The sequence below is a fragment of the Microtus ochrogaster genome, chromosome 8, assembly GCF_000317375.1.
Source record: "Microtus ochrogaster isolate Prairie Vole_2 chromosome 8, MicOch1.0, whole genome shotgun sequence".
NCBI classification, from domain to species: domain Eukaryota; kingdom Metazoa; phylum Chordata; class Mammalia; order Rodentia; family Cricetidae; genus Microtus; species Microtus ochrogaster.
Genome location: NC_022015.1, coordinates 25,836,322 through 25,863,655, shown reverse-complemented (window position 1 = coordinate 25,863,655; position 27,334 = coordinate 25,836,322). Strand labels below are relative to the sequence as shown.

General features: G+C 45.1%; 2 protein-coding genes across 8 annotated transcripts in view; one reads left to right on the top strand and one right to left on the bottom strand.

The window, feature by feature from the left end:
• Nucleotides 1-16,777, top strand: part of Ctbp2 (C-terminal binding protein 2) — a 130,563-nt gene extending 113,786 nt beyond the window's left edge. For all 5 annotated transcript variants that reach the window (XM_013347872.2, XM_013347873.2, XM_005351404.3 and 2 more), the window contains 8 exons: nt 3,307-3,461; nt 3,687-3,831; nt 6,817-7,023; nt 11,755-11,969; nt 12,325-12,455; nt 12,923-13,050; nt 13,437-13,554; nt 15,432-16,777. In XM_013347872.2, the coding sequence (XP_013203326.1) occupies nt 3,307-3,461; nt 3,687-3,831; nt 6,817-7,023; nt 11,755-11,969; nt 12,325-12,455; nt 12,923-13,050; nt 13,437-13,554; nt 15,432-15,612 (1,280 nt within the window). In that variant the 3' untranslated portion in view covers nt 15,613-16,777. The remainder of the gene's footprint in view (nt 1-3,306; nt 3,462-3,686; nt 3,832-6,816; nt 7,024-11,754; nt 11,970-12,324; nt 12,456-12,922; nt 13,051-13,436; nt 13,555-15,431) is intronic.
• A 604-nt stretch (nt 16,778-17,381) lies between these two features.
• Zranb1 (zinc finger RANBP2-type containing 1) overlaps nt 17,382-27,334 on the bottom strand; it is a 67,352-nt gene continuing 57,399 nt past the window's right edge. For all 3 annotated transcript variants that reach the window (XM_013347874.2, XM_026781722.1, XM_026781721.1), the window contains 4 exons: nt 22,290-22,410; nt 21,239-21,368; nt 20,833-21,062; nt 17,382-19,934 (listed from right to left, as the gene is read on the bottom strand). In XM_013347874.2, coding sequence (XP_013203328.1) covers nt 19,716-19,934; nt 20,833-21,062; nt 21,239-21,368; nt 22,290-22,410 — 700 coding nt within the window. In that variant the 3' untranslated portion in view covers nt 17,382-19,715. The remainder of the gene's footprint in view (nt 19,935-20,832; nt 21,063-21,238; nt 21,369-22,289; nt 22,411-27,334) is intronic.

The window sequence follows — 27,334 nt, the reverse complement described above, 5'->3', positions numbered from 1 at the left end:
ATCCCATCTGAATGGCTGCCTTTAAGTTTCTCCCAGGCTTCCCAGCAAGGAGCAGGGTGCTGTTGTCTGCTCCCAGTACCTCTTGCTGCTGTGTGTATCCCTACACTAGCAGGTTGGAGACGGCTCTACAAGGTGCTTACATGTGTTGGCAGGACAAGAGAGGCATCTTCCTCTCTGTTCAGTCATATGCCGGGTGCTTTATTTGACCCTTGACCCCCACCCTGACCTGGGCCTCAGTTTTGGTTTTGCATTGTAAAATCCAACCCTTTGGTATACACACTCACGCGTCATATCTTAGTTCTGGTTTCTCATCTGACTTTCTAGAAATGAAGAAACTATGCCGGGCCAGGAGGGTTAGGTCCCACTGGAAAGTGGCCATATAATAGCGGCACTGCCTCCGTTCCCATAACAATCCTAGTTGTTGCAAGTCTGTGGAGGGGGGTAGAGGGACTCATAATTATTTTGCATAGTTACTGCACACCTTCTTATCAGGCGTTTCCCCAGTGAGTGGGAGGCTGGCGGCATTGCCAGGCCCTTGTCGGTCTTAGGGTTTGGCTATGTGGAAAAGCCGTGAGCAGTGTCTGGTAACTGGGATCCTAAACTCCATTTTGGAAGGAATTCTCATCGAGTACTGTGCCTTGGGCTTCCTTCCCAAATTCCCCTAGCGACTGAAGGAATGAGCCCTGGTTCCAGGCCAGGGGCCAGCCTGAAGACTGATCCTCTCCTATGAGGGTCATGTGTGTGTCGTGTTAATGTAAATGCTTTACACTGAGATGCGCTCGCGCACCTAAAAAGGGTGCGTTTTGTCCGAAGTGCTGAAAGAGGCAGGAGAGAGGCCTGCTGAGAGCTGACTGTGTATTGAGACCATCAGGGCTCTAGCTCTGATTTTGTAGTCCCCGATATGCAGTGGGCAGGTTCCCGGCCCCCCTCCTCATACCCAGTACCAGGTGGTTCCTCCAGAGCTGGTCCTCAGCAACCCTGTGCCAGGTTCCATGCAATCACTGCTCCCCTACCCTGCCTCCCCATTCAGCATCCTTCCCTAGCCAACAGGTCTCTGCTGCCCCCACCACTTCCCCTTTTGCTTTATTATTAGAGGTTTGTCCACTGGGATTCATACCTCAGGCCTTGACTGAGGTGTCCTGGAGGTACCCTCCTCAGCCAAGGAAAAGAACAAAGGATGGGATTCACCAAAGAAAAAGAAAACCAATCAGGAAGGAACTGATCACTAGGCAACCTGGAGTCTGTTACCCAGGTAACAGATAACATGCTCTGGTAATGTGGATGGACATCTTAAATGGTGGCTCTCAGCCACTCCAGATGTACTGGATGGCTCTAGATCTCTGGCTTGTTCCTGGCATCATGTTCCTTGGCAAGGTGGGGTAAATCACTACTTACTTAAAACCCGAACTTCAGGCTCGGTACAATTTAACCACCCTGCTAGCAGCTTCCAAAGCCAAGCTTCTTGGGAGGACTGGGGAAGGAGTTCTGTGTGGTCCGATACTGCCAGACCCCCAACCCATGGTTTTGTAATTTGGCCATTTTACCCCCTTTCCTTAGTAAAATCAGGACAAAAACATTCTCTCTGCCCTGGGCTCACTGTCTGTCCTGACTGTGCAGGTATAGTGTGAGGATATCACCACATTCAGTGGCAGTGAAGGTACTGGGGGAAGATGGGCACAGCTCTTGTGAGAGCGTGTCCTTCCTCAGCTACTCATAACAGTGTGTGACTAGCTACCTGAGCCTGTGTGATACAAGAGGATTGCCCAGGCCCCTACCAACCAGTTCAGAGACAGCAGAGCTTTGGTTGGGAGGGTTGTCTTGGGGTTCAGTTGCTGTGAAGAAACGTTACTATAAATAACTTGGGGAGGAAAGGGTTTATTTTCGCTCACAGCTCTGAGATCACAGTCCATTGCTGACGGAAATCAGGGTGCAGGAACTCAAGCAAAAGCCATAGAAGAATGCCGCTTGCTGGCTTGCTCCCATGAACGGAGCCTGCCTTCCTCATAGCATCCCAGTGGTGTTCCAGCCTGTAGTGAGCTGGGCCCTCCTCCCAGATCAATCATCAGTCAAGGAAATGCTCAAGAGCAAGGAGGTGGAGCCTGAAAGTGAGCACACTTTGAAGAAGGCTCCCGTTTTGGGTACATTGATGGTCACGTAAAGGCCGTGTGGCTCCAACAGCCCGTGTTCCCCATAGGATCTGAGAGAGTTCCCCTGGCAGGAACTGCCACAATCTACCATACCTTGGGCAGCCTGTGTGAGAGAGGATGACTGACTAGGAAGAAGCAGATGACAGCCCAGCTTCAAATAATGGCCTGAACTGCCCAAGCCTTAGCACGAGGAGGGAGAGGCAACAGCCCTGGCCAGAGACCTCCCTCTGCATGGTGTATGGCCTTTGGCTTGATGTCTCCAAACTATTGAAGCAAGTAACAGTTCTAGCTGTCCTTTGTATCATGTTAAAGCAGTCTTTTGCCTTCTCCCCCCTTCTGTATTGGGGTATAAACGTGTATGGGAAATTAAACACAGGGAACTCAGAAGTCAAAAGAAAAATTCAGCATTTAGTATTCACTGAGTGGCCCTCCTGATGCTATCCTGTGTCTCTGTGACTCTTATCTCTGTTCCACCTACCTAACATTTGTAATTCTCACGCCCCTACCCTGAAATGTACGAACCCTCCGCAGCTAGGGTCACAGAAGAAGTCACCCCAAAAGGGTGGCATACGACATGGCAGCTCAATGTGGTGCAGCTCACGACACCGTGGGAGTCAGAATCTGCCCTGTCTGTTGTATAGACAGTTGAGGAACAGTGCCCGAACTGGGATGCATCCTGCAGGACCAGCAGACTTCAACAGAGAATCATATGCACTTGGGTACCATAGTGATGGACTAGGACCATCCCTATCCCATTGCCATAATGGCCTGGTGGGGAAGTGACCAGGGCGTCTAACCTGTGTTCCTTTTGGAGATTTGTTCTTACCTGTTGAGCCATTTCACTCAATTTGACTTACTGGAGCAATTCAAGTGAGCCACACCATTGCTCCTCTGGGTCTTAGAGTGAAGTGAGTTCACATCAGAGCCTTGTACGTCACCCATAGTCATTAAACCTGTGATCTAGGAACACCACCCCCACCCCTACACCCTATGCCCTTAGCTGGTGATGCTGTATCGTGTCCTGCCTTGGGCATCACAGTTGGCTCCACCGGGCTTGTGTGCTCTCTGCTTGTCTTGACGTTGACCACTGAGATGGTCAGGGTGTCCCCTCACGCCCTCCCCGCACTGTACTCACCACGTTTTTCCTCTCTCTGCATAGGTATCCGCCCCCAGATCATGAACGGCCCCCTGCACCCCCGCCCCCTCGTGGCACTGCTGGATGGCAGAGACTGTACTGTGGAAATGCCCATCCTGAAGGACCTGGCCACTGTGGCCTTCTGCGATGCACAGTCCACTCAGGAAATTCATGAGAAGGTGGGTGACACCCCACCCCACCCCACCCGGGTCCCTCCAGGCCACTTGATGTCATTAAACACTGTCATACACAGGAATGCCATGTTTGGAGCTCCTGATGCCCTTAGCCCGCTGTGCCACCCTCGGGCACTTACTAATAACCACGTCTCCACCTTATAATTCTGCTCACAGAAACTCTGTGGGTAGCCAGGGGCTCTGACCCGTGACTCCTGTCCCTGCCCACAGGTATTGAATGAGGCCGTGGGTGCCATGATGTACCACACTATCACCCTCACCCGGGAAGACCTGGAGAAGTTCAAGGCTCTGCGGGTGATCGTGCGAATTGGCAGTGGCTATGATAACGTGGACATCAAGGCTGCTGGTGAGCTCGGTGAGTCACAGAGCCGTGCTGGCCACCTGGAAGCCGTGCTCAGTGGGCAGGGGATGGGCAGAAGGCAGGGAAGCTGTCCTAGGCTGCTTCCTGAGGGAGGCTCATGTTTCCACGTTTCCGGCTTTGCCCAGCCTTAGAGATCCAAGCAGGTTCAGGGACTGGAAGATCTTGACAAGGTAGCAGACAAGTGAATTCCTCTCACAGAGCAAACCAAAACAAACAGATCATTACCCACCTCCCCGTGCCTGGGGTCTTCCAGAGGAACCACAGTAGGCAGGTAGGAAGCCAAGCAGGAAGTTAGAGTACCTGAATGGCACAAGGGACTCCCTGTCCACCCCTAAGAATTGCTGTACACTGTCAGCAGAGGCTGTGCTTTAGGGGGTCATTGGGAGAGGCCTCAGAGTCAGGGTAATTTGGTCTGTTCCTGAAGTATGCCACCTCTTTATTCATGAGGCTTAGAAATTTAAAATACTTCAGAGGAACTGGAAACCCAAGTGCTGATGTCTCAGAGCAGCCTGGCCTGGTAATGCTCCTAGCATGGGCCTGGGCCTGCCACCGCTGATGCCTTGCTGCAAGGGCTCCTGGAAATCTTCCTCGGACAGAAAGGCAGGTGTGCACAATGCTCCACACAGTCCTCTCTGCAGCAGGCCTGAAGCTAGACTTGACAGCTCTGCCCATCGCCCAGGGATATGCCCGCCATGCTGGCTGCTGAGGCAGCCCTGATACGATCTGACTTCCCTTCACAGTCTGAGCCCACAGCTCTGAGAGACGTGGGTGCTCGTTTTAGTTTTCAGTTGCTTTTCATGTAGGGCAGCAGTTACGGGCCTGAGCCCCAGGGTAAGAAAGGAGCAAAGGAAGCTGTACGCTGGCAGTACCAGTCTGTCTACGGTGTATTTGTGGGACAGCCTTACAGGGGAAGGTAGACATCTCAGGTAAAGGAAAAGCAGTCAAATTCAGTCCAGGCTTTTCTTAAGGGTCCTGGATGATGGTGGCTTCCTATGCCCCCAGCCTGGCCAGCCATGTTCATTGCTAGTTGCAGCTCCTCTGAGCCCCTCTTTGGCAGCAAAGAAACTTGGTGTGACAGATGTGAGACCACATACTTGAGTTTAATAATTAAAAAATAAACACGACCCAGTGTGGTGATGTGCACCTTTAATCCCAGCATGGGGGAGGAAGAGGCAGGCGGATCTCTTGAGGTCACCCTGGTCTGTACAACAAGTTTGAGACTAACCATAGCGGTTAGTGAGACACTGTCTTTAAAAAGAGAAAAGTTTTGGAGACATGAACTGGGTGGTGGTGTTGCACACCTTTAATCCCAGCACTCTGGGAGGTAGAAGCAGGTGGGTCTCTGTGCGTTCAAGGCTAGGGCTGTTGCAAAGAGAAACCCTAGAAAACAAACAAACATACAAGCAAAAGCAAATATATATTTGTCAGGAGTAAAGCTGAATTCACGGAGTTAGGAAGACACATGGCTGTCTAGCCCATGGCCCCTCACACACAGTTTCTCTCTGTGGTCAGCCCCTCTTCTCCAGCCCAAGAAACAGACTGCCTGGGGCCAGAAAGAAAGGAGCCTTTTCTCAGAGTGCTGTGGCCCAGAGTTTTGTTCTCTTTTTTTTTTTCTTTTCTTTTTTTGATTTTTCGAGACAGGGTTTCTCTGTAGCTTTTGGTTCCTGTCCTGGCACTAGCTTTTTCTAGAACTCACAGAGATCCGACTGCCTCTGCCTCCCGAGTGCTGGGATTAAAGGCGTGCGCCACCACCGCCCGGCGGCCCAGAGCTTTGAAAAGTGCAAACGGGACGTGAGCGTGAGCACTGCCTGTCACTGTCGTGGTCCGCTGGGATCGGGTGGCTGCTCAGAAGACAGCTGCTAGAGAATGACCCTTCCTTTATCTCTAAGTATATATGGCTATATGGCCCCTATCAGTCAGGCAGCAAGGATGACCTGATCATGTTGTCTGTTCTCCTGTGAGGCAGCCACTCGTCGCTGGACCCCAGGGCAGCCATGGTAGTGGGGTGAGACTTAACACCACAGATCTAAGGCTATTTAGGGGACTATCGATCTCTTCCCTGTCTAGCTGATTATCTTGGAAAGCTAACTGAACCCGAGGCCACCTTAAAGGTAGCTGCACCTTGCTGTCCAGCTGGCAACCTGTAGCAACAGGATGGCCGAGCCTGCCCCACTGCTTAGAGAGCTAGATGCAGGCCATTTTTGAGCCTGCTTAGGGCTTTGCATTCTTCTCAGGGCCTCTGCTTTCTCCTAAGAACTGGGCCCTCCACTTGGCCTGAAGAGTGGCAGGAAAGCTGCTATCCTTTCTCAGTACCCCCAGTGCCCACACCCCTCTTGACCCCCTCCTGATGGCTCAGGTTTGTTCTCTGAGGAGTAGAAGGTGGTCTCAGCTGCCCTCAGGCCAAAGGCTCATTAGCAAGTTCCCCTAGTTGCCTCCTGTTTTCTGCCAGAATCCGATAAACCGCTTTAGGACCATGGATAACTCTCAAATTGAGGTCCTCCTGCCTCCAGCTTTCAGAGTTAGGGTTAGCCATGTGTGTCAGCATGTTTGCCTTGTGTGTGTGAACAGTTAATAGTGAGTAGGGTGTTAGTGTTTACGCTAGGGTGTATAAGGTGCAACCAGTTTCTGACCCATACAGCTCCAGAGTGAGCCTGGAAAAGAGTCTGGTGTTCCGGTTCCTCCACCCTTCAGTCCTGCCAGGGTAGAGAGGGACTGAAGCACCCACCGGCTTTCTGCCTGCTCCAGGGCTCTTTGGGCCTCACACCAGCGCTGGAAAGAAGGGGAGTTTGACTAAGCTAAGACTTAAACCTAAAAGCTGTGTTGGGTCTGGGTTTAGTGGCGAGGGCTCCTGAGCATGAGAGATGACCTCCCGAACCCTTGCCCCAGCCCTGGACCCTGGCGTACTTCTCCATTTCTAAGCAGGGGCCTTGGGAACCCCGGGGCTTTGCTCATCTCTGGACCTGGCCATTGCCCTTTCAGGGATCGCTGTTTGCAACATCCCGTCTGCTGCAGTGGAGGAGACAGCTGATTCCACCGTCTGCCACATCCTCAATCTGTATCGGCGGAACACGTGGCTGTACCAAGCTCTACGAGAAGGCACACGGGTACAAAGTGTGGAACAGATCCGTGAGGTTGCTTCAGGAGCTGCTCGCATCCGAGGGGAAACACTGGGCCTCATCGGCTTTGGTATGTGCCTCTTGAGACGGATGTGGTGTGTGCGGGGAGGGGTGGGCAGCAGGGGTCGAGAAGAATCAGAGAACTTGCCAGAGGTGAGATCTGGGCCTGTTCTACAAGAGTGCCTGTTGCTGGCCCGTGGCACAGCAGGAGTGCACCCTCCGCTGTCCCGGGGAAGGTGTGCACTTGGGAAACCTTGAGACAGAGGAAGGGTTTGGCTGTATACTGTGTCACTCATTAGTGGTTGAGCCTGCAACCTGGGTCATAGGTCCTGAAGGCTCTCGAATACAGATGCCACCCCACAGCAGTAACGTGAAGTCACTTAAAGATTCAAGCCTGAGGGTAATGCCGGGCTGTGGGCTTGGAAATCTCTTGTGAGAATGGGACACGACGTGATCTTTCCAACCTGGTCGTTGCCATGGAGATACTTGAGCAGAGGCCCTGGGAGTCTCCAGCAAGTGTGGTAAGGGACCAAGGAAAGTTTAAGCGGTGGTAGACACGGGCTTAGGAGGAAGACAGGAGCCACTGCTGTTATCCACACGGGCTCCAATAGGACCCTAGCTGGTTGCCACCACTTAACTAACGCCATCACCTTCAGGCACTGTTAGTCTTCTCTGCCTCCATTTCTGGCTCTGTAACTAGAGCATGAGGTGGGAACAGGGGATACATGGTTGCTGCCTCTTTAGACTCAAAGGCCCCATGAGGAGCACACGAGATAGTTTGATTCTGGCTTCCAGAAAATTTCCCAATTTGTGTCACCTTTAGCTCAGAGCTGGCTGAGTGAGGGTCAGGGCTTCAGAGAGGCGGTTTAGAAAGGGCAAGAATTTCTTGGGTGACTCCAGGGTTGCTCATCGTGCTGCAGACCAGCCCACCCCACCCCTGCCTCTGGGGCAGGCAGAGTCTGAGTTCAAGTGATCAGATGCTGGGGGCGCCTCCATGGTGTTTTCACATGGTGTTCCACTTCAGAAATGCAGGCACTGTGTATGAACACTACAACACCCTCTGCTGGTACCCGCCTGTGCTTCTTGGGACCTGGGATAGTCTCTGATCAGGCAGCCAACAGGTGGGGGGACCCCCCCCCCCATTCTAGGGCCCATCACATGCACTTTCTACTTGAATGCAGTTGGGCTGAGAGCTGTGTTTATGCTTTCCCATGCCCTCCTACTGGCTCCCCTGCATTCATGGCTGCTGTAGTCTCTTTGGCTGCCTGCACAGGTCTAAGGCTGCTTGCCCATCCCCCCACCTCCCCAATTGTAGTGGACAGACAGGAGGAAAGCTGTTTGCAGCTGACCATAGCTGCTGCCAGCCTGGTGGGGATCAAGAACATCCTCCATAGCTCTGTTGAAAAGCAGCAGGGGAGCCCGAAGCTGGGACTGAACAGAGGGCTCTTAGGCTGCTTACCACATTGAAAAAAAATGTCAAGATATTTGTCTATCACTGATTGCTTTTGTTTTTAATTTAGCATACAAGGGTTTAGGTGTGGCATTGAAAGAAAAGTGCTTTATTAAAGTCCGGAACATTCCACACCATGTCACTTTTGCACAGGGGCCACACTTGTCTGCGTGAACTGCTGTTTTATATGTGGTTCGTGCCCTTGGGCTCTTCATCTACGGGGACTGGGATGTTGGTGGCGTTTTAGGTGGAAGCGCTCTGGGTCAGGGTGGAAGGCAGTGAGAAGTTGTGTGTGATTGATGAACACACTCCCACCAAGAATGGCTGAGTCAGCATGGTGTGTTAGCATCTGAGTTGCTGCTCCAGGCACCTCTGCCACCTCCTGTGGCCCTGGACCGTCACAGGCTTCGGATCCCAGTATATCGGAGGCTGCACTCCCAGTTAGAAGGACTCATTTATCCAATTGGGTATGGGCCACATGATGGGGTCCTCGATCCCTGTCATGGATGTCACTGAATCCCTGTCACTGCCACGCTCCCTGCCTCCTCCCACTGTCCTGTCCTGCTTGCTCCTCTGCCACAGATACACGTGGCTAGACCAGCTCCTGGTCAGCTGTGTCCTCCGTGACATTAAGGGAGATGACATTGACACCGCAGCTGTCCCTTTCTGTCAGAGTGGCCTCGTTAGAGCACACATCACAGAAAGAGAAGGCTTCCAGACTAAACATAAACATGCATCTTCCCTTCTAACCTTCCTCATTTTCAAAACATTTTATTATGTGGGTGTGTACCTCCCACGGAGTATACTTCACCCACTGAGCTGTCCCACCAAACCCTGCCCACACATCTGAATGGGTTTTGTTGTTTTTGATTCTGGTTTTGTTTTTTTTTTTTATTTTATTTTATTTTTTTTTAAGACAGGGTTTCATTGTAGCTTTGGGGCCTGTCCTGGAACTGGCTAGACTAGGCTAGCCTTGAACTCACACAGATCCACCTGCCTCTGCCTCCTGTGTGTTCTACCACCCAGCTTGGTTTTAGGTTTTGAGGAAGGGTTTCTCTGTTTAGCTTTGGAGCCTACTCTGAACTTGTTCTGTAGCTGGCCTTGAACTCACAGAGCTCTACCTGCCTCTGCTGGGATTAAAGGTGTGCACCACCACAACCTGACTTGTTTTTGTTGTTTTTGAGCGCCTAGCTCTTCCTGTCCTTGGCATTCCCTCTGTAGACCAGGCTGGCCTTAAATTTAGAGATCCGCTTGCTTCTGCCTTCCAGGTGCAGGGATTAAAGGTATGCACCCTGCACCTGACTTGAACAGTGTTTTAGATAAGTTATACTTTGTAGTCTGCCTAGTTGAATTCCAATCCAACATCCCTCAAACAATTTTGTTTCTGAGAAGAAAAAAAACTCATAAAACAGGATCAGTGCTGCTGGGATCAGTGACTTTGAGCAAAAGAATGGCCACTGTGGGGTTTGGAGTCCTTTCCTGTCCTGCTGTCCTTTATAATACGGAGAGTCCTGGACCCTGTGCTGGGGCTGGGCTTCAGAGTCCATCAGGCCTTAGGGCAATGGTGTAGACCATCGTACCCCGTAAAGGCAATCCAGCAGACTTTAGGCTAAACCATTTACGTTCACATTCTGAGAGCATCAAGGAAGGACAGGCATGTTCAGAAGCCTGCCACATAAACAAACATGAGAAATAACAGGACCGGGAGCATATTGGTGGTGTCTGTACCTGAGGAAAGGGCACATGACATCCATTAGAACATTCTAACTGGGTATTGGTTTGAAAATGTCCATGGTACTTAAGGCTCAACATGTTGCTAAGGGTGTGTGCTGCTCTTTCAGAGGAGAGGGCCCAGGTATGGCTCCCAGCACTGACACTGGGCAGCTCACGATACCTCTAACTCCAGCTCCAGGGAGGCTTTTCTCAATTGAGGCTCCCTCCCCCTTCATATAACTCCAGCCTGTATCAAGTTGCCATGAGACTAGCCAGCACAAGTGACCCACTCCACTGCTGCCTCTGTCCTTGGTGGCTCTCCCATGGTATTGGCATCTCCAGAACGCTGGGGTCTTTTGCTGCAGCTAGGCTTTCACCAACAGTCTCGTAGTCTCACTTCATGGTACCAAACCTCAACTTCTCTGCATGACCCCTTCAGCCCGTGAGCCTTCACCTGCCCCTGAGGCTGCACCTTCAGCAGTGGCCGCTCACAGTGCCAAGTCAAACTGCCAGTGTGAGATACAACCTCGGCCACTTCTAGAACACAGCTTCTGTGTGCTGGCTCGTAGGAAACACTTCCCAGATTTCACCTTCAGGATGCTGGTCTCAACCACCACTCATTTCTTAGCTACAGGTAACCAGCATCAGTTTTCTCAGCAAAGCAAAGGTTTCACTTCAGTGATTTCTTGTTCATCACAGCTGACTTCATTCCAAATAGCAAACAGCCCTGACAAAGCCAGGCCTCCGTCATCTGCACTGCTCTCAGAGATCCCCCTGCCTCAGGTGTGCATGACCACTGCCGGGCTCCTCGCTCTCAACGTTCTTATCTCCCACGCTCCTACAAAATGACTCACTGAGTTCTCAACAGTCGATGGTTTTTCTAACCCAGACTTCCAAAGTCCATCCACAGTCCTCCCCAAAACAATATGGTCAGGTCTGTCGCAACGGTCCTTCGCTGTCCTGGTACCAACCTGTCCTAGTTAGGACTCCAGTTGATGTGACAACACCACGACCAAAAAGCAAGTTGGGGAGTAAAGATAGGGCTTAGAAATCAGGCCAGGAGGCAGGAGATGATTTGGGGGCTATGATGTCGTGCTGCTTACTGGCATCTCACCCTGGACTACCTGCCCAGGGATGGGACCACCCACAATGTGCTGGGTCCTCCCCCATCAATCACTAATGAAGAAAATACTTTACAGTTGGATCTTAATGGAGGCATTTTCTCAATTGAAATGTTCCCTCCCATTAGATAACTCTAGCTTGTGTCAAGTTAACATAAGACTAGCCGGAACAGACAAACATATAATTCAAAAAAGTATTTTTAAAAAACATTTATTTATTATGTATACAATGTTCTGTCTGTGTGTATGCCTGCAGGCCAGAAGAGGGCACCAGACCTCATTACAGATGGTTGTGAGCCACCATGTGGTTGCTGGGAATTGAACTCAGGACCTTTTAACCGCTGAGCCATCTCTCCAACCGCCTCAAAAAAAATATTTTTTAAAAGCCACCTTGTCATGGAAACTTGGTAGCACTTGCCCAGCAAGGACGATAATATCTCAGGTCGCTGGGTAGAGTAGGGGGACAGCACACAGGATCTGCAGGCCTTACTCAACCGAATATTCTGTTTCTACACAGGTCGCACGGGGCAGGCAGTTGCTGTTCGAGCCAAGGCCTTTGGATTCAGCGTCATCTTTTATGACCCCTACTTACAGGATGGGATAGAGCGGTCTCTGGGCGTGCAAAGGGTCTACACCCTGCAGGACTTGCTGTATCAGAGCGACTGTGTCTCCCTGCACTGCAACCTGAATGAGCATAACCACCACCTCATCAACGACTTCACTATTAAGCAGGTAACCAGAAAGCAGATTTGTCGGACCCAGCTTACACTCTGACAGAGTTTGCCAGCACCTGCCTTGGGCACAGGAAGGGATAGACGCAGGTTCATGGGCACAGTGGTATGCAGAGAAGTGTCCTTGGGACAAAGCAGAAATGGGGGCTATGGCCCAGCTGGGCTCCCATCCATCCCTTCAGGCAGCCAAATGACTTGACTGGGAGCTCCAACCTTCCATCCCCATAGCCCCATGAAGGGAAGCCTCCTGGCCTCCATTACTTCCAGCCCCGTTCCCTGAACTGCCTCTTCTACATTTATTTTAAGCCTCCGTTTCAGAGATTCCCACCGTATGATCAGTTTCTTTCCTTCCGCAGATGAGGCAAGGAGCATTCCTTGTGAACGCAGCCCGGGGAGGTCTGGTGGATGAGAAAGCCTTAGCTCAGGCCCTCAAAGAGGGAAGGATACGAGGAGCAGCCCTCGATGTGCACGAATCTGAGCCCTTCAGGTATGTGTGTGGCTGTGTATGCTTCTAGCTTCCTACTAGGCCCAGCGCTTGGAATTGGCGCAGTTTGCAGCACAAGTAACCTGGGTAGGGAATTCTGCGAGTGATGCGTAGTGGACTCAGGGTCGAGATGCGGCAGTGTTGTGAAAAGATCCCCAGAGGACATTAGCGAGGGCTGAGGCAAAAGAGCAAGATGGCGGTGTCTTTGATCTGTACACCAAACTGGAGTGTTCATTCTGACTGGAAGGGATCCTAAAGTGGCTTTTTTTTTTCCTGTCTGGCACACCTGCTCTTATAGTTGTGACTTGTTCAGCAATTCCCTTTGTAATGAAATCTGACACAGGCTTCCCTGCTCTCTGCTGACTGACATACACAGCTCCTGTTCCGAATGGCCTCAGGGCCTCCCATAATGAGTAGTAATTGTATTAAACTTCTCCCATTTTTTACTGAATACATTTCCATTCACCCAGCTTCGCTCAGGGCCCATTGAAAGATGCACCAAATCTCATCTGCACGCCACACACAGCCTGGTACAGTGAACAAGCATCACTAGAGATGAGGGAAGCAGCTGCCACTGAGATCCGCCGAGCAATCACAGGTGAGCCGCCTCCACCCCCTCTCAATACGGTGCCGTTGTCTCTAGTCCTGCTGGGTAAAAGTATTGGCTGAATTAGTTTTTATATGAACTAAGAGCTAAACTTCAAAGAGGAATCCAGTTCCTCAATTACAGGGGGTAGCAGAAGACAGACAGGAAAAAGGCCCTCTTAGTGGCTTGGGCAGAAACCACTAAGTAGGAAAGTCTTGTGGCCTTAAATATATGTATAGCTCGAGCTGCTAAAGGAACATGCTTCCAAACTGAGTTCAGTCACAAGAACTCCCACAGAGTTGTCCTCTGACTGCCAGGCATGTGCCATGGCGTGCACACAACACTGAACACATGCTTGTAAAACAATGCTATAATTAATCATAACCCACTTACTCCAGGTCGCATCCCAGAAAGCTTGAGAAACTGTGTCAACAAAGAATTCTTCGTTACTTCAGCTCCTTGGTCAGTCATTGACCAGCAAGCAATTCATCCCGAGCTCAATGGTGCCACATACAGGTGAGAAAGAGAACTGACGTTTCTGGGCCTAGTAGCATCAAGTCCATCTTTAGGGAGAAAAGGAGGCAAGAAAAGCCCAGACCTGGGTAGTTGATGTAACCTGGGTCCTTAGATTAGCCCTTCCGGTGTATATTGTATTCTGTTTTCAGTACCTTAAATCCCTGGAATGAATGACTTCTCCAGGGTGTTTTGCGGGGAGGAGCTGCTTTGTTAGGTCTGGTTTTTGAAACAGTATGTTTGTGTTACCCAAACTGGCTTCAAACCTGTGACTTTCCTTCCTTAGCCTCCTGGGTGTTGGGATTATATGTGCACTCACAGCCCCATGACCAGCCCAGCAAACTCCATGCAGAAAGTATACACGAGAAGCTCACAGTAGTTGTCTAGAGTTTAAGGTGATAACCCCACGAAAGCCCCCTACAAACTGAGCTTCCTTTTGAATAATGATACCAAGTCTGAAGGAAACTGCTTTCGGGTTTGATTCTTCTGACCAAAGAAAACGTGATATGGAACAGGTACCCTTAAAGGAAGCAACAGTGTCATTTGTGGGGTTTCCCAGGATTGCCCTTCTAGGGAAATGAACTCCACTGATGATAGAAGGGAAAGAAGTTACAGCCTGCCTCTGTGAATATTTGGCAACATTTCCATCTGGAGCCAAATGATCCTTTATCATGCTGATCTCTATGCACTGTAATGTTGAGTCCCACTTCCAACCAGAACAGCTAGAAATATGGCAGACATTGTCGCCTGTTCTATTCCTAGTTCTTGAACAAGTTAGGGAAAGACAGGATCTGGTTTACATATATGTAAGAAAGCTCTGAAGAAGCTATGTATATGCGCATAGATCTCATGGGTCTCTATATTCGTCTATCTCAGGGCTTTCGTTGTTTTGTGGCACAGTCCCACTCTAATCCAGGTCAGCCTCATGAAAACCTCATGTGCCCCTGCCTTGAGTCTCTTAACTTCTGACCTCACATGGACTTGGTGCACATTACAGTACCATGAACCCTTGTTCATTCATGTTCGTGCGTATCCCTAAGGACCACTCTCAATTCTTTTAACTAGTAAGACTTTTTGGCCCTCTAGAATCTTCCATGTATGGCAAAGGGTCAGAGATTAGAAGGCTCTTAACAAAAGCCTGGAGAGGTGTGAGATGCCATCCTTGTTACCTCAGTTACTCAAGGATGGGTCTCCAGAGTTTGTGTTCACATTGTACCTGTAAGCGTGCTCTGTGTGCAGCTCATCCTCGTGCCTCATGCCTGCACATTCAGAGAGGCACAGGACCAGACAGCCTTGGGAGCTACTGTCTTGTGACTTCAACCATCACATCAGTTTCTTCAGTGGCTAACAAACCACATGGTTTTCTCAGTTCTGGAAGCAGAAGTCTGAGGAAAAGCCATGGAGGTTGTAGAGGAGACAGACTGGCCATACTCCCATTTACTATAGAGATGAGGACTTAGGAATTTAGGGAGAAAGCAAATCTTTCCGTAGAACAAAGCCCGTAGAACTTGGAGAACTTTGTGAAATCTGCAGGGAAATCAATCATGGTTACCTCACTTGACTGGCATTTCCCAAAATGCGACCTTGAGTCCAACCTATACAGAGTTCTAGGTTTTGTTGTTTTAAACAGAATCCACAAATGTTAGTATGTGCAGATACCTTCCTGTGGTCTAAATGCCTCAAAACCAACCCAGCTGTGATTAAAACAGTTTTTAAAATTAACTAGGTTCTACAGTTCTATATAAAAAACCTAGTTTGACCTTACTTTGGGGGAAGGACTAACAAAACGTTTGTGTGATATCTGATTGGAAGTGGGGAGAGGCTAAGAATTTTGGTAAATCTAGCCCGGACTTAAGGCCTTGTTTCCCTGTGTCCCTCAGGTATCCACCAGGCATCGTTGGGGTGGCTCCAGGAGGGCTTCCTGCAGCAATGGAAGGGATCATCCCTGGAGGCATCCCGGTGACTCACAACCTCCCTACAGTGGCACATCCTTCCCAAGCTCCCTCCCCCAATCAGCCCACAAAACATGGGGACAATCGAGAGCACCCCAACGAGCAATAGCAGAGAATGCTGAAGGTAATCAATCAGATAAACTTGGGACCAAGAGACAGTAGCAAACAGATTAACTAAGGAAAGGAATTTGGCGGTCTTTAAAACTGATCCTGGACATCACTGATACAGTGTTAAAGCTACAAGAGCTAGAATACTGAAGATGGTATCTGCTTCTGGAAGTGTGGAAAGACTAGGACATGACTTATTAACGACCAACTTCTGTTATTGTGTGTTAAGTTTTTCATCTGTGCATCAAATCACAAAGAATAAATAGAGCTTTCCTTCATCAGTCCCTTGGGCATAGCAAGTCCTGAGCAACTTGCTCTTGATGTTGCATCAAAAGCTCGAATATTAATAAAAAAAAAATTTGAGAGGAGTTCCCCATCAAGACTAGTCCCTTTGGTCTACAGGGGCTGGTTGCTTCCTTTGCCATAGGAAGACTAATTTTGACCAGATGGGGAGGACATTGTGTGCCTGTGCAGACATCTACATGCGCAGGATTAAAGAAGTAAAAGCTCCTGTACAGAAGTGTCTCTCAACTCTGAGCAGGCAAAGCTGATTGTGAGTTCAGTAAAACCCTCTGATGATACAAAAACAAAACAAAGAGGGAAAAGAACAAAAAAAAAGTATTAAGTTTCACAAGCTGTTTGTACTCAAATATATTTTCTCAGTTTCAGATCCTCAGCTATTTTATTGAGTGGAAAGTCTTGGACGAGAAGGGTTCAAGAAGAATAATGTTGCATTTCCTTATGTCTCAGGAAACACTTTTTATGGTAACTTGTCAGATTGTCTATGAACAAACCCACTTTTTTAGACATTGATAAATTCTTTTCTTCACGTGATATTTTATACAAGAACACTTCAGATGTGCTATTAGATGTGACTGATTTTAACAAATCCTATTAGATTTGTATCAGCTAGTTACATGTTCTATTCATAGTCTTTTGTGAATCATTGCCTTTTTGTTTTTAAAGATGGCCTATTTCGAGCCTTTGTATAGGTACATTCCTGTTTTTGTGACAAAAGAGAAACTTTAAAGTTGTCCCAAACAGAAAAATAATGGCTATCAGAAGTATGTTTTGTTTTAGTGTGAGTTACCGTTACTGTATTTGTTTATTGTAAAGGTGGACATTTAGCGTTCAGTGCAGTTTTCAATAAAAAGTAATTAAAATTTCTGTTAAGTCCTGACATTTAAGTACATCTCACCTATATAAAAGCCCTTGAGATGTCATCACATGGTCAATCAGCCAGTTTCCAACTCTTGTGGTGACAGTGTCTGACCTCAGAGAAGTCCAAATTAGGTAGGCTATCCTAAAGATGAGGCAGTGCTTTAGAGTGAAGTTAATTCTAGAAACAAACTAGTAAATTTTTCAATTTTTGACTTTAATATGCCCGAAAGTAGGATGTGAGTCTTCTTATCTTTTGGGGGCTTGGGGCGGGGGATTACAAGATAATTATCACTGTGGCCACAGACTGAGAATTTCAAAGTTCTACTTACATTTTAAAATAGCTTTTAAGTCCCACAATTCCAAGTTTATACTCCCTCAAACTTCTTTTCAGTTGGGTCCGTCCCCATCCTAACTTCCCTATGAAATGACCACATGTGGAAAGCAGAAAGGTATTAAGAACACACCCTTGACAATCATGTGTCTTGTCAAAAACATGGACAATGAAATGTGGATGAAAAAGAGGTCCCAACTGTCTACACAGCAGTATTGACCTTTATGTCTGGCACAGTATGCCTAAAGGTTAGAAACAGAAGAAGTCAAATCTGAATCCATGGTGTGCCTAGGTTTTGTTTAATTAGAGCATGGTTGTTCAAACAGTCCTTAGAAATAATTATATATAAACTGACTCCAAAGAACAACAACATCAGAATAAAAACAAAGTACTGGTTTCAGCCTAGAAAAAGAACCAAAGTCCACACAGTTATAAAAGTATTACTGCTCAGAGTCAGTCTAAAGATACCTACACCTGTCACCTAGCCACGTTTAATCTTTGACAAAATGTATACACTTTTTTGGGACAATAATTATGGCTGTTGGTTTAGTTCAAGAGCTTAACATAGCGCTGATTTTCCAAATGTGTTGGCCTCTCACAGCCAGCCAGGCTGCTACAGAAAGAAACAGCGTAAAGTCCCATTCCTGTCTTGAGCCTAAGAAATGGAGCCATTTCTTAACTTTCCCACAGGGAAGAATGTGATGCCCATCAAATTCTATACGGTCAGAGTCGCTGGTCATAAATAAATAAATACAGAGGGAGCTTAGGAGAGGACACTCACGAAACCACAGTACATGGGACAAGGCTCAGTCCTGAGCCTGACTCCGCACCACAAGGTTTGGATGCAAAGCAAATCCACCCGGAGACCAGTTTTCCCCTCTGTACTCTGTTGCTTCTTCATTTGGAAGAGGAGGTTCTGCTCAACTGGATCTCTGCCTCCTGAAAATTCAGCTGTACACATGTACAGATGCTGCAGATGCTAAGTACACAGAATAGCAGCCTTCTATAGACTTGGTTATCATTCACTGACCAAAATGAAAACCAAATAGTCAATTTCTAGGAAAACACTGACTACTGGAACAGTAACATTTACAATTTTTGATACCACAGTTCATTTATATGGGGTCACCGACAATGAAAACTACTTTCCCAGTTTTGGCATGCAGCATCAATGACCTTTCATCTTGGGAACACCTTACTGAATGTTCACAAGGAAAAGAACTGTCAAGACATAACAGCTTATAGGTACTTTTTTTAGTATTCCAGGTTGTGTATACTTCAATACCATCTCATCAGAAAACAAGATTAAAGGGTTTCACAGCCTTTTCAATAAAGGGGAAGTGTGTGTATTTGCTATCGTAGCAACTGCTTGCCACCTCAGTCTTAAGTGCTTAGCAGGACACTATGTGCCGTGATCCTGAGATAGGACAGAAACGTTTACCCAGTACTAATACATACCTGAAGTGGTCAAATAAGTCCATAAGTTTATTCTAAGATTATAGTTTTAAGTTTAAATACTGGCTACAACTAACCAACATGCAAAAAGTCTTGAACTCTACACAGAGAAATTGATGATTCAATGCATTGACCACCTTACTGCATTTAAAAATCTTTATTCTGTTTGTACTGAACTGTATTCCCAATCAGCCTAAGCAAAGGCATGCCCTTAATACAGCTTTTGCTTTAGAGCAGAGGTGACAATAAAGACAGGACAATTCTGAAGACCCTCTGCATGGCCACCTGGGAGCAGAACAGGTTTGAGTCCAAGTGACTGTCACACAATCGGACACCCAGTGGCAAGCTGAGCCTGCTCCTATTCCGTCCCTCCAGGGAATAAGTGCACAAACGCACCTGCCCAGAGTCTAGTAAGAACCCCCTTTACAGGGCACTCGTCCAAACAAATAAATATTTAAATAATGAATGGGGTAAATCAGGAAACTTAAAGAGAAACCAAAACAAGACAATTTCTATGTAAAAGTTCACTCAAAAAATTGCTAGTTTTTCTTGAAGTTTGTTCCTAAGGATTTGATTTTTATTTTATTGGGCACAACAGGAACTAAATTATTAATAAAAATAAAGGCTTGTTTATTTTTATCTTGCTGTGGATAATTTGTACAAATTTTCCAAATCTCTGAAACAATGGAAAACGGGTCTTTTACGGTGGGAGCAGAATGTCAGGTTCTAATGAGAATATTTCAACAAGGTTATCTGCCATGTGCTTTTTACGAGTGCCCATGCTGGGGAAATGTTCTCAGTAACATGAAGATGCTGGTGCACTTTTCCTAGTACACGACTTCTTACACAACCACATGCTTTACATTCATAGACAGATTTACAATTTGAAAGAAAAAGTTCTGTCAATAAAATTAGGGTTTGGTGAGGGGTTTTTTTGTTTGTAAAACAAACTGTAGTTCAATCAAAGTTCTCCATCTCCTCATGCAGGCGCACTCGTTATCTCCAGTGGGTGTTGAGCAGAAAGATACTTGGGAGCAGATCCTGCAGGGTGCGGTTCACTCCATGCTGTATATTCTGCTTAGAATACCACACTAATTTTGGAAACATCTCTTATCTGAGATGTTTTTGGTCTTTTTGCTCCTTAGGTGTGTTTCTTTTCATTCATCCTCCTCATCCTCATCTTCCTCTCCATCAGACAGGGATGTACAAGGCCGGATCTGTCTGTAGCGATCAAGCCATTTTTCTACCATTTGTGTGACCAATGGATGGTTTCTCCTCCGAGAGCTTTTCTGCATAGCCACTAGAACTCCCCCCTCAGTCACACAGCAGTCCAACCATTCTCTGAGCAGTTTTTCTTGCTGCTCCTCATTACCTAGCTTTTAGAGGAAAATGAAGAAAAGGCAAAGTTAACACAGCAGGTCAGATACTTGGTAGAAATAACCTAAAGATGCAGTGATAATGAAAGAGTGAACAACCGTTGCAGCCTAACTTCAACCTTCTGTTAGTTTATCATTAAAAAACAGGTCTTTTTTTGGTGTGTGGTTACAATTAAATAAGGAAACAGCCTCCTCCCAAACACATTTATTTGACATGACCCTTGTAGAAAGTACCAAGAAAGGTATGAGCTTCAGACATAACAAGGTAAGTTTCCTGGGTAAATTACATTTGGGCTAGAATTGTACAAGTTATAGTCTATGATTCTTTTCCTCAGTACTGTACTGTTTTGTGGTCAGTCATTACTAGAATATAAAATAAATTTTTTAAAATGTGTGCTTTCTGGGTATTATTTTATATATCCTTACTGCCTAGTTTACACTGCTGCCTCTCCCATAGATCCCTATGTTTCTGGACTCCCTAGCTCACTCAGATGAAAGGTCATGTCTCCCCCTCATCTCCTTGCCCCTGCCTTCTCAATGCCTTAAAAAAAAAAACAAACTCTACTGATCCCAGCACTTGGGAGACAAAGGCAGGTAGCTGGATCTCTGACATTCAAAGCCAGCCTGGTCTATAAGAGTTCCAGGATGAGCCAGGGGTACACAGAAACAGTCTCCCACCCCACCCCCAAAATTGTAGAAGTCAAAAGCCATGACATGTTCCTCCTAACTCTCTATTACAAGTCCAGTAACTAGCCTGCTGCCTTTCCAATTTTTGAATAGGTTGGTTTTAGTTTCTGACTGGTGTTTACAGAAGGAAAAAAAAGCAGTTCCTATCACATTTCACATACAACTGGAAGGCATAGGAGGTTGGTTCCTGAGATGACAGTATGCTACTCACCTCCTGAACAGAAAGGAAGTGCACATGAAGAAGCTTCCTCTCGCTGTCAACCAGAGGCAGAAATGTGATGGTGACATCATCATCTGTGTTGAGATTAGCACCAGCACCTCGGTTGCCATACCCATCATTCTCCATGGCAACCAAAGCAGAGAAGTGGCCCCTTGTATAGCCCAGAGCAATTGGACTTTTCCAACAAAAACTCTGTTCCCACAACAAAGGCAGATAAACTCCTAGAAAAAAAGCACAAGAGCATAAGGAGCAAGTGCCTGTCTACCACCCAACCCCCACTCCCAGTCCCACTGCTTTTGAAACCCAGGGGCTACTGTGACCCTTTTCTACATAAATGAGTGCTTTGAAGCTACAACTACAAACAAGATTACTAGAGTGCTGTTGAGGAATGGCTTACCTTGAAACCGAGTATATCCTAAAGTTTCTCCCCGGAAACTCTTATAGTATTTTACTCCATAAACTATAATTGGTCGTCTAAGAATATGTGCGAGTACAAAAATGTGTGTCTGTTCCAAACTTGCTCCAGGCTGTACAGACCACAAAAAGAAAAGACAATTTCTCTTTAAAGTATTTATTACCACTCCTGGAAAACTGCTATGTAAAAATCAATACTATCTCAATCCATTTCCAAGAAGAAAACCTTGTCATAGAGGTTGACTCTCCAAATTGCAAAGTCCGACAATTTTAATAGCATCCTCCGGTATCTATGCATAAGTATCATTCATATCCAAACTTACCAACAATTATCTCAAGGTATCCCTTGCTATCTAATCCTAGATGTAGTCTCCAATATCAGAAAAAGGTTCAGATAGCAAGGGACATTTCATAAAATGACATTTATATTTACTGAGAAAGTCCTACCCACAACCAAGTTGTGAAAACAACTTTACTGTGCACAAATTCAAATGGCATTATCACCAACTTAGGTCCATCCTCCCCAACTCTAGCCACCCTTAACAGCACATGACCATGTGGTACATCATTTCATAAGTTAGTCACTGTGGACCCTTCTCAACGGCTATTTGTTCAAAGTAAGCCAGACTGCATTTTGCCCTTAACACATAAGTGCAGTCATGAGGGAACAGTATAATGTCAAATTCTTCCTCCAAGCTGGACAGCTCAGTTCCATCCTATCTGAACCCAACAACTGGAACAACTGTGGAAGAAGGTAAAACAGACATAAAGCCTCTAGTTACACCATGCTTAGAAGGCATCGGTAGGTCTTGGTTTTGGACAGTTGTTACCCTTAATTAAGCAGCAGAATTCTGCAGTGATACAGAGCTTCTGTAGTCAGTACCTAGAGCCCAAGCTGACTGACTGCCAGCAGGGAAAGCATCTTTCCTTTACATCACATTGCTTTCAGCATGGTCTGATCAGACTGACTGAACAACTTAAAAGCATGTGGATTACCTCTCCAAAAAAAAAATCAAAGCTTGGTGCAACCTTACCTGACTAGCTAGAGAGAGTATAAATGCCCAGTCTTCTTGCCATTGTTCTTCCCTCAGTGAAAAATGTAAACCGAAGCTCTGGGAATACCACGATTCCCAGTCTTTCCAGCGTGTGTAAAACCTACCAAGTAAATGTCAAATGGAATCACGGTAAGTAAGCTTTGAACCAGCAGTACAGTGCTTCAAATCTTTAGTGTAGGGTTTTTGTTTTGTTTTTGTTTTTGGCAATTCCTGTCAAGAAATTAATGCCTGCATTCTGGAAACAGACATCTTTAGCATATCTCCAATCAGAATCTCTGTTAGTTTAATAAACTCAAACCACTCAAAACCAGCCATGGTGTTATACATCTATAATCTCAACACTGCAGAATTTACAGCCAGCCTGGGCTATGCAGTGATCTGTCTCTAAAAAAAAGAATGTGTTAAAAATGTCATTTGCAGTATTAAACACAAAGATACCATATTTTTCCAGTGATGTAACACTATATGTACACACAATGCCTTGAAATATTCCATCATGTTCTTAAGAATATCAGGATCACATGAATTCTAGTAGGATAGACCTATAATCCTAATATTCGGGAGGTAGACATAGCAGACTCAGGAGCTCAAGAATCATTAGCTATGTAGAGACGTTTAGACTAGCTTATAATAAGACCCCTTATCAGAAAAACAAAACTATAAATGTCACCAGCTTTATGTCAATAAAATCTCAACTAGAAAAACAATTCCTTCTTTATATTTAACATCCTTTAAAATGCTTTCATATAATAAACTAGGCAAACACAAATTTCACTAAAATCATGCAGCATAACAAAACAAAAAACAAAGACCTCTGAAGTAAAGAAAGACATTTAAATTTGAATGATCACATTTTCCTCCAATACATTTAAATTCTGTGGGGGGTAAGAAAAGACAAAGCTGCAGCAGCAAAAAGTTTACCTTATCTTTAATTTAATAAAAGGTCTGTAAAAACTAAACTTGAAAACTTCAGAGTTTCTAAAGTATAACATTTCAGGGATTTAATCTTTAATTGATTAAAAATATTTCCAGGCTCAATGATTAAGAGTACTTGTTTTGCAGAAGACCTAAATTAAATTCCTAGAACCCACACAGCATCTCACAAGTCTGTAACACCAGTTCCAGGGGGATTACCATGACCTCTTCTGACCTATGTGGGCACCAGGTACACATGTGCTGCATGGATGTACATGTAAGAAAAACACTCATATACATAAAATGAAAAAATCTAAAAATAAGTTTTAAGCATTTTTGTGATCAAAACCTTCTAACATAACATTTTTAAAAAAGGAATATAAGCACTTCTCTTTTACAATTGCTTAGTGTTCACAGAATTCCATTTGAATGTTTGAAGGGCAATAAATATACAGTTTTGCTAAGCTTAAGAAAAATATTTTTCTTGCCGAGCAGTGGTGGAGCACGCCTTTAATCCCAGCACTCGGGAGGCAGAAGCAGGCATATCTCTGTGAGTTCGAGGGCAGCCTGATCTACCAGAGCTAGTTCCAGGAGAGGTTCCAAAGCTACAGAGAAACCCTGTCTCTAAAAACCAATATATATTCAAAGTGAAGATATATAGTTAGAAATACCTTTTAAAATTTATGTCTATAGTGTGTGGGTGTATAGAACCATAGTATATATAGTCAAAAACACTTGCAGGAGTTAATTCTTTCCTTCCACTATGGCTGCCAGCCCAAGACAAAATTCTCAATACCTGAAGCTAGTGGGCCCATAAGGACAACCTAAACCTAACATATAAACAAGCTGCACCATGCGAGTTTAAATTAATATCTAAAAATTTAAATCCCTGTCCATGGATTCGAGGATTCAATACTATCAAGCCTGACAATATTCTTGCCATTAATATACACATTTGATAGAATTACAATCAAAATCCTGGCTGGCGTTTTATAAAAATTGTTAAACAGATCCTAAAGTTTATATCAGAAAATATAATTTTAAAAAGCTATAGGACTCCTTCATACAAGCACTAAGTCAAAGGATTCACATTTCTGACAGGAAAAACCAAAAGTCTAGGAAAAAATAAGATAATCTTTTCAGTATACTGTACAATTAGATTTCTACAGAACTAAGTTAGGTCATGATAAACTATCAAAGCCCTAAATTCCAAAAATTAAAACTATAAAATTCTAAAGATAAAAACAGAGGATCAAATCTTTGTGACCTTGTCTTAGTTTGAGTTTTGGGTTTCTATTGCTGTGATAAAACAGCATGACCAAAGGTGACTTGGGAAGGAAAGGGTTTCCCTTCATCTTTTATCGGGGGTGGGAGTGGGGTCCCAGACGGAAACTCAAGTCAAGTACTGAGGCAGAAGCCAATGAGCATTAAGGCCTACTGGCTTGCTCAGTCTTTTTGGTGGTTTTTTTTTTGTTGTTTTTTTTTTTTGTGGTTTTTCGAGACAGGGTTTCTCTATAGCTTTGGATCCTATCCTGGAACTAGCTTTTGTAGACCAGGCTGGCCTCGAACTCACAGAGATCCACCTGCCTCTGCCTCTCAAGTGCTGGGATTAAAGGCGGGCATCACCATCACCCGGCTTCAGTCTGCTTTCTTACTGCATCCAAGAACACCTGCCCAGAGGTGGCACTGCCTCTAGTGAGCTAGGCCCATCCATATTAATCTTTAATCAAGAAAATGCCTCACAGGCCACTCTGGCAGGGACATTCTTTCAAATGAAATTCTCAATTGAAATAACTTATCTTGTATCAGGCTGACAAAACACTAACCATGAAGGACCAACTACAAAAGATGTTAGCCATGACAACAACAGCATGTATAATTAAAAAATAGCGACAAACAAGACTTATTAAAACCATGACTTGATGGGCGGTAGTGTCACATGCCTTTAATCCCAACACTCAGGAGTCAGAGGCAGGCAGATCTCTGTGAGTTCGAGGCCAGCGGGCCTATAGAAAAAGTTCCAGGACAGGTTCCAAAGCTACCCAGAGAAACCCTGTCTCGAAAAACCAAACCAAATAAAAACAAACAACCAAAAAAGAAAAAAACCCTTGACTTTAGGGCTAGAATGTGCTGAATGGTTAAGAACATTGGCTGCTCTTCCAGAGTATCCAGATGGGACCTTCTGCACCCCATCATAACCATCTGTAATTCTAGTCCCAGGGGATCTGAAACCCTCTTCTGGCCTCCAAGCTGCGCATGGTATACAGACATGCATGCAGCAAAACACCCATACACACAAAATAAATAAATTTACATTTAAAAAATGACTAAACCCTGTCTCGATAAACAAAAAAACAAACAAACAAAAAAAAGACTTCTGTCCCTCAAAGATATCATTAATCAGAAAATGAAAGCCATGGATGGAAGAAAACATTCACAGATCATGTCTCTAAACAAGGACTTGAAACATAAAGTGTATCTACAGCAGAAAACATACTCTTGAAGATTGAGCATACAAAGAATGCTGGGGCCTAGCTTGGTAGGAGATTTGCTTAGCATGCCTGAAGTCCTGATCTGAGCACCAAACACCAAGACATTAGAAAAAGCAGGGAAATGAGAGATTTAACCAAAGATTTATGAACACTAAGTACATGAAAAAAACATTCCGTACCATCAATCATGAAATAAATACAAATCAAGTGACAGTGAAGAAAGCACTTCACGTGCACAAGAATGACTATAATCAAAACAATAAAGTATTGGTGAGGATGTGAAAAAAGCATAATATATATGTTGATAGAAATTTAAAAGGGTCCAGATACTATGAAATATAGTTTGGCCATTTCTTAAAATGTTAAATATATATTTACTATATGCCCCAACAATTTCATTCCTGGGTATCTACACAAGCAGACAAAAATATACTGTTCCACAGAGGTGTGTACATATCACAGCAGAACTATCTACAAGAGCCAATCTGAAAACAACCTAATCTTCCATTGTTAAACAGATGAATAAAAACATTGTCTATACTATGGAATATACTTTAGACATAGACCACATTATTTTGAGATTCCATTTATATGAAATATCCAAAAGAGAAAAAATACAGGTATAAAGTAGATTAATAATTCCCTGCAGCTGGAGATTGAGAAACAGAAGGAAATTTGTAAAAGAGATATGAATTCTCTTTTGAGGTGATAAATCCTCTATAATTCTGCTGCAGTGGTTGGTGTTACATCTATAAATTAAATAATAAGCAGTGAACAATATGCTTTAAACATTGAGGGCAAAAAGTACTTCAGTAAAGCTACTGTTTTAGAAAATGTATTATAAATTGGAATTTCTAGATATTTTAGTATTGCTTTTTAGCATTTTGACTGTAATATTCATGACAGCCCAGTATTAACTATATGTATCCAGAGAGGGCATAGCCATATATGCATCTATACTTCCAACAGCATTTGCAGCAGTCTACACTGAAAAAATATAACTAACTCAAAATGACCACCAAATAATGACTACCAAATAAACAGCAATGACTCTAAAAGATCTATAATGATTTTTCTGTTTATTGACCAATTACCCCTATTTGTTTCTCTGAGAAACTGGATAAGACATTTCAATGAAATAATTAATAGTTTAACTGCCCATTAGACACAATGTATAATTTCCTAGAAAGAGAGTCTCACTCAATGAGGGATCCTCAAGGCTGGCCTACATGAAATTATATTGATTGTGTTAACTGGGTTGGGAAGACCCTTCCCTGGGCAGCACAGCAGGACTGTAGAGAGTACAGAATGAGTACAGATGAGTACTAGCATGCATGCAGATTCACTGTTCTCTGCTCTTGACTATGAATAATGTGACCTGTTGCTTCAAGCTCCTGCCACCCTGACAGTGATTAACTTTAATCTGTAATTATGAACCAAATAAACACTTCAAATTGCTTTTTGTCTAGGTGCTGTGCAGCACTTTCCTCTGTGATGAACGACCTTTCATCTTGAAGGGTAGGTGAAACAACAGGATGTTCTAAGGAGAGGTGAAATACTATTGGGAAGCTATTAAGACAGGTAGTTAACTCAAAATAGCTTCAGAAAGTCCCTGAA